The 7,224-nt window shown below is 35.6% G+C and overlaps 1 protein-coding gene across 2 annotated transcripts; it reads right to left on the bottom strand.

The window, feature by feature from the left end:
- Window positions 1-5,272: 5,272 nt before the first annotated feature.
- LOC111901955 (uncharacterized) lies at window positions 5,273-6,839 on the bottom strand. Of its 2 annotated transcripts, XM_023897828.3 has the most exons (3): window positions 6,070-6,833; window positions 5,697-5,976; window positions 5,273-5,597 (listed from the first exon to the last, which is right to left on the bottom strand). In XM_023897828.3, the coding sequence occupies exons 1-3, from the start codon at window positions 6,601-6,603 to the stop codon at window positions 5,572-5,574; spliced, it is 840 nt and encodes a 279-aa protein (XP_023753596.1). In that variant the 5' UTR covers window positions 6,604-6,833; the 3' UTR covers window positions 5,273-5,571. The 2 variants fall into 2 exon arrangements, with proteins under 2 accessions (XP_023753596.1, XP_042757463.1); XM_042901529.2 differs by lacking the exon at window positions 5,273-5,597 and having other exon boundaries at window positions 5,599-5,976; window positions 6,070-6,839.
- Between the last annotated feature and the right edge of the window lie 385 nt (window positions 6,840-7,224).

The following is a 7,224-nucleotide window of genomic DNA, read 5'->3' as shown; positions in this document are numbered from 1 at the left end:
GATGATGGAAGTCGGGAGACTCACAAATCAATTGGTTTGGATAAAAGGAAAAGTTAAGGGTTGTTGGGAGTATCAATCGCGTATCCAAAAGTCTCCATGAAATGTTTGCATTATAAATCTCGTTTGTTCGCAAGCTGTTATTAGGGGTTAATTATCAAGATTGGGTATCAGTTATGAAGTCTCGAATTATAAAGTTCTTGGTGAATGTATTGAGTGATTTGTCATGTGTGGGTACACCTGAGTTGATAAGGATTGGAGGAAATTTTAAAAATTCTTATATTTCTCATCTTTACTCATAGGAACAGTGGTTGTGAATGGCGTGTCAGGGAGTCAAGGGTTTATTAAAGGCTTTTGGTGCATATTATGGATTTGGAATTGGTGGAAAATTCGCGATTGATGTGTTTGAGTTCTTTTCCACGTGGTTGGCAGTGATCATACTCAAAGGCAAGGGACAAATTCAATGAAAGGATGAATACCAGTTATGGGATATGGGTTTTGAATCTTAGATTTAATGGGTTCCCAGTCTCGATAGGCATATTGTTGGATTTAATTCGGTGATTGTAGTTGAGAGTCCCCAACTTTGTGGTTCTCATTAGAAGTTTGGTCTTATAACTACGAAGTTGTTGAGCATGTTGACGTTGTATGTGCTTCTTAGTAGCGGTTAAATAGATGAGACTCGCATTGGGAGTCGTCATGATATTGATGTATCATATATTTTTATCAGCAAGTTATGTTATATGTGATGGTATATTGGGTTGAGGTGATCCAGTCATGCTGAAGGCTTTGTATTTGGGTCAACCTGCATGGAGATCACGTAAGTTATGGGCTTCGGATTCATAGCAGTAACGTTTGGTTCATTAGGTAAAGGATCAGTGTTTTGTTCTCAGTTAGGAGGAGTTGGCCGGAGTGTTTGGTTTCCAGGTGGGTGGTAAGGAGTGATTTAGAGGACGAAATCCAATTCAAGTGACAGAGAGTTGTAACGCCCTGTTCCGAATTTAGTGTGTTATTCGGATAAGATAGGGTAGATGATCTGGGAATTTAGTGTGTTATTTAGACCCTAAGGGTATAACCGCAAAGTGGCAGTCAGGATTTTATGAATTTTGAATTTTTGTTCAGAATGTTTTAAGGCAAGGATGAGTTTATAGAAGTGTATAACTTCTCGTTACCTTTTCGTGGATATAAGGATCGTCGAAAATGGACTTAGAACGAAGAAGTTATGGCATTTAGAAGTTAATGGTCCAAAGGTTAAATCTAGTACGTGGGGAGTACATAAGTGTACGTAGGGAGGGCGTACATGTGAGTATGATGGGTGTACTAGGTAGATTGGTCGCGGATACTTAAGGGAGTACGCAGGGCGTACCAGAAGTACGCATGCAGAATGTACTCCAGTCAGACCCAAACCCTAATTTAGGGTCTTGGACCCTATTTAAGCACCTGAACTCACAACCAAACCCTATTATCTTCATCCCCTTAAACTCTAGAAATGAAGCTCTAGCCTCCATTGGTGTGGTTCTTGAGTTCTTGGTGGTATTTCATGTATTTGGTGCTCATAGAAGAAGAAGGAGCTTCTTAGAGAAGTGTGGGATTGTTTGGAGCTTGTGGATCCAGGTTTAGTGCATCTTGATCTACCTTCTCAGGTTATAAAGCTTCAAACTTGATGACTCTATTCATAGATCTTTTTATGTCATAGTTTCATAAGCTTTTTTCCCAAAGTTTGGATTTTTGTGAGTATTGAGTACTCCAAAGCATATTAACCGTCCTTTTTGAGGTCTTGAAATGTATTGAGCCATACAAATGATTGCTTGTTCATTTCCTTAGCACCATGCAAGAGTTAAGTGGTTTTGAGTGTTGTGGAAGGAAGGATTTTAGAGATTTAGACATCATTAGCCATGAAAAGGCTTAAAGTTTTCAAATTTATGGTTTAAGACATCATTTAGGGTTAAGAGAAGTGGTTGGATGCCTTTGACTTAACCCAATAAGAAATTAATATGAAATTTTGGCCCCCTGATGAGTACGTTGGGCTTACTCAGAAGAACGCTCAGCGTAAATGGAGTTTCATGCTTTAAGAACTTGTACTGTGCGCTTAGAGGGTGAGTACGTTGGGCGTACACTTCTGGTACGCGGGGCATACTCCACAGGATGTGAAATCTTGGATCTTTTGGTTTGGGCCCCGTTTGGCCAATGGACTTCTGACCTTGGGCCATGGAATGATTATAGGCTTTCTTGGAATTTGATTCATGATGGTTTTTGGGCCCAAATAGGAAGTTGGGCCATATCGGGCCTTGGTTTTGGGCCAAATAAGAAAAATGGGTAACATGGTCTTTTACCCTGGTCATTAGGAAAGTAGTTCAGATTCTTGATTATGGGTCGAGATTCAATTATTAATTTGATGATATTTGATGGTGCTAGTGCGTGCAGATTTCCGAATCAGCGATTCGAGCTTTTGTTTGAGATATTCAGCCGCCTCAGGTGAGTTTTTCCTCACTATACTTCCGGGTCGAAGGCACCAAGGCCAACCTATTGGATTGATATCCCGTTTTACCGTATGTTGCTGTGTTGTAGCGATCTGTTAGATTTGTATCCTAGTTTATAGGATGTTGTTATGCGGTAGGTGATCTGTAGATTTGCCTGTTTTCCTGTTGGTTTATTATATGTTTATCTGTTATGTATATGTCGACATATTTGGTTGGGGGTTGAGGCTTTACTACCTTATATGTGAGCCAACAGGTCAGGGGCATTCCAACCCGATAGTTGATTGGGCCTGAATGTATTCCATCCCGAGGATAACTTGACCCATTTTATATTGGCATTCCAACCTAATGGTTGATTGGGTCTGGGGTATTCCAACCGATAGTTGACTGGACCCATAATATATTAACATTCCAACCCGATGGTTGATTGGGCCTGGGGTATTTCAACCCGATGGTTGAATGGACCCGACATGCTGTTATTTGTATATGTTATTTGTTTGTGTATTGGTACTTTGGGGAAACTCACTAAGCTTCGTGCTTACAATTTTAGTTATGTTTTCAGGTTCTTCAAATGAACATGGCGAGGCGAAGGCGTGACTATACACATCTTTAGTTTTACTACTAATTGGATTTTGGGAGACTCTAATTTTAAATCATGGTATTGTAAACATTTTTATTTGTTGTGATTTTTATGGATGTTACTTCCATGTCCTTAAAAATTCATATTTGCATGGATATCATTACTATTTTAAAGGAGAAAGTTGTTATTACAACTATATAATGTCAAAAATGTTTTTTTTTTTTTTTTTTTATTTATGTTTGTTTTGTGATGTTCTATCCATATCAATTTCTTAAGAAGTATACAACCACAGCGTGTCGTGGTTGTATTTTAAAATAATAAAGTTGGATCTATTTTGGAAAAAAATTGGTCTAAAACAATAAACTACAAAATGTAGAGTCTTTTATGAAATAAAAAACTCTATTTACATGTTGGTGCTGTCGATATTTAAAATAACAAGTAATCGGTAAAGTTTGGGTCTTTTTTCAAAAACAAAAAAATTAATTTTAAAACAATCAAAATATAAAGTATTTTATGTAAATAACTTAAAAACTAATATAAACTTTCTCCAACCTAATACTAATTTGTACATCAAATTTTAGTGCTATAAATAATATCACACATAATTTTTTTGTTATGTTGTGTGTTAACACCAATTTGGTGTTAAAATTTTATTTGTCATTTTTACTCTTTAAAAAAGTTTTAATGTTTAAATATTTAATTTATTTAATTTGTAATAGTTTTAAATTTACAGTTTTTTTTTTAATTTAACTGTTTTGCATAATATATTTATAAAACGATGGTAATATTTATTAAAATATGTTATAAATCTGTATTTTTTATTTATGAAAATGTTTGTTTTAATAATATAACAATTAATTTTGGTTGGTTGTATTTATTTAATAATATAATTTCAAATATAACAAAAAATATAATACAACCTTGTAAAAATCTAATAAATAGAGGGTGTGTTTTTGAAAGGGATAATGACTTAAAAGGGTAATATATTCTTCGATTTGTACACATTTGGTCACTGAGTTTATTTTTTATTCACATTTACATCTTCAACTTGTTAAACTGTACACATTCAGTCCTTATGACCGGTTATTTCAGGTTAACCGGTAAAAATGTCTTAATAGGGTAATATATTTCTCATTTTGTACACGTTTAGTCCTTAATATTTTTATACACATTTAGTCCTTCATTTTTTTTTTTTTTTTTGTTTTTGTACTCATTCAATACTTATGAATGTTTTCTTTAAGTTTTTCTCATAACATTTTGCATGGAATAATCATTAACGAGATGTTTTAGACTTTTGATACTTATGTCCATCGCGATCTCGACTACTTGGTTGCTTAAGTCATGTGTTTTGAACATCATAACTTTTTCATTCTATCTCGGATTTTAACGATCTTTATATCTATGTGTTTGTATTTTAGTCTACTTCAATTTTTGTTTAGATTACTTTCGTTAAAAAGTAATATATTTTTTAATTACGATCTTTATATCCATACGTTTTTTTTATGAATGCATTTATGGATGTTTATTTTTATAAAATCGTAAGTAAAAACATATTATATTTTAACGGGGGTAATCTTAACGAAAGTTATAGCAGACTTAAAAAACGAACACGTAAACATAAAGATCGTTAAAATTAGATATCGTATGAAGAAGTTACGACGTTCGGAATACAAAACCTAAGCCAAACCACAAGACTTATGCAACCAAACAGTCGAGGCCGCGATGAACATAAACATCAACAGTCCCAAACACCTCATCAATCAGGGACGGACGTAGGATTTGGTAGTAGGCGTTGCCGGTCCGTAGTAGGTGTTGCCGGTAAGTAAAAAAAGAAAAAAAAAATCGAAAAATATCGAAAAATTTACATTGCGTACAGAAAAAGCAGGGGTTGTCGGTGCCACTGCGGGCACCCAAAGAGAACCGTCCCTGTCATCAATGGTAGTCCCATATTAGATGTCGTGAGAAAAACCTTAAATAAATCATTCATAATACCGAATTGGTATAGAAACAACAAATGACTTATTTTGAAACAAAAAAAAATTAAGGACTAAATGTGTACAAAAATATTAAGGACTAAATGTGTACAAAATGAGAAATATATTACCCTAATAAGTCATATTTTCCGGCTAACCTGAATTAACCGGTCATAAGGACTGGATGTGTACAGTTTAACAAGTTGAAAGGGTAAATGTGGACGAAAAAAAAATTCACTGACCAAATATGTACAAATCGAAAAATATATTAACCTATTAAGTCATTATCCTTTTTGAAATACAAATAAGTTAGAAAAACAAAATGCTTATCAAATGCGTTTGATGTTATACGATTAGTTTCTAAAAAACGAAATCAAATGCGTTTGATGTTACAAAATTTGATTTGGATCAAAGTTTCCACGAATGAATCATAGTGTTTTTAGCTAGGAATCACTCTTGGTTTCTAACGATTTGCTTTCATTCCTGTCTATCTTCGATTTAAACACATCACATATGCAGATATATTAGTAGCCTGCAATCACCATGGTTAAATCGTCTGGAAATCCTTTGCAGCTGATCAAAACACAAAAAATGAACAATACATCTATTAGGAACACACACAGATGACAGAACCAAAATCAAAATGAGAAAAAGCTTCTTCAAATTCAAAACCTTTGGAGGTTTCAGGAACTACAATAATATTCAGCGTTGTGTTATTCGGCGGCAGAGCTAGCCGGAGGGGATAAAGTCTGCCGTTCAAAGGGTTGCGTGAACACACAGTAATATTCTCCAGTTCTGTTTCTTCCTCCAAATTTTGAGTCAAATCCTCTATGGTGTTACCCTTAAACAGAAACGATCCTTCCGCATCATAAATCTCGCCATCATCATCCACCAATTTGTAATAAATCATCCTCCCTTCGTTCTTCGAATTCCCGGAATTTGGATCGCTCCCCTGTAAATTGACATACAGATGATCCAATTTAGAACACTAATCTGATTCCGATGATCAAATCAGATGGAAAAAATTGAAATTGATCACACAAACCATAGGGAAGGGGCAGGATAGGAGATGAAAAGATGAACTATCCAGATCGAGATCCAAGGACGGATCTGATTTCCGTTTTGGTGGATGAAGCCTAATTTCCACGATTTCAACATCCCATAAGATCCAATTGCGATGCCGATGAGGAATATCATGTGTAATCGAATTTCTCCATGGAGGAACTCCGCCGTTAGCTCGTAGATAATTCCCGTATCGGGTTTTGAGCCGGACTTTTGAAGCTTCTAGAATCGGTTCCCATTCGACGGAGGAATTAATTTTACGGGGAACACTTTGAATGACTTTTTGACCGGTGACGCCGAGGATGTGTGGATCTTCGGAAGCGGTGAGATACCGGCCAAAACACGATTTTAATCTAATCACATTGTCGTATTTATCGTCGAATTCAACCTTCCATCTCGCGTTCTTGAATGTGCCTTGCCGGTCTTGGATCACATGTTCGCCGTCGTCATCTGCTAATAGGTACTTCCGGTGGTGGCTCCGTAGCCGAACGGCTTTTGCCCTCTGGAAATACTCCATTCCGCCACTCTGAATTGTTGTTTCAGATTGACAAAATGGGAATTGGAGGTGTTGAAAAGGAAACCCAGGATTTGATTTGCTTATTAATTCGGGTTTTTGAGCTTGAATTCTCAAGATGAAAGCAGGTTTGCAGAGGTTTGAAAGGGGAAGATTGTCGTAGGATTGGATTGATTGAAGGTTCAAAAACAGGGGAAAGGTGATGAACGTTAGTTTTGGATTTATGGATGGTATTTAAATATCCTATAAAACTTTTCTATATATTTTTTTCTTATTTAAAATTACAATATCTTTTTAGAGCAATTGGTATCAGACGAGACGTCTTAACGGCGTTTTTGACTATGTGAACGAGCCACAACGCCGTCCTAATGAGCTGAATACTGCCCCCTCCATCTCGTTTTGCGTTGGTTCTCGTTGAAGTCTTGACCAGATGAAACAAGCACAAAATGAACCGTTTGAACATTAGACCTTTGTCAAACGGTCAAATTGTAATAAAAAAATTACTTTTTATTTTTTACTATAAATACAACATATTAATCTATTATTTCACCTTAATTTCTCTTTATATTTTATAAAATCCCATACTTTCTTCAACCAAACAAAATGGATCAAAACCCAGACCCC

The sequence above is a fragment of the Lactuca sativa genome, chromosome 4 (assembly GCF_002870075.4).
Source record: "Lactuca sativa cultivar Salinas chromosome 4, Lsat_Salinas_v11, whole genome shotgun sequence".
NCBI lineage: Eukaryota > Viridiplantae > Streptophyta > Magnoliopsida > Asterales > Asteraceae > Lactuca > Lactuca sativa.
This window is presented reverse-complemented; position numbering and strand designations above follow the sequence as displayed.

What these genes read in the sequence shown, in the direction of transcription:
- LOC111901955 (XM_042901529.2), bottom strand. Translation starts at nt 6,603, where the DNA reads ATGGAGTATTTCCAGAGGGCAAAAGCCGTTCGGCTACGGAGCCACCAC. An exon ending in TATCCTGCCCCTTCCCTATG is followed by an intron (nt 5,977 to 6,069) that starts GTTTGTGTGATC and finishes GTCAATTTACAG; the next exon opens with GGGAGCGATCCAAATTCCGG.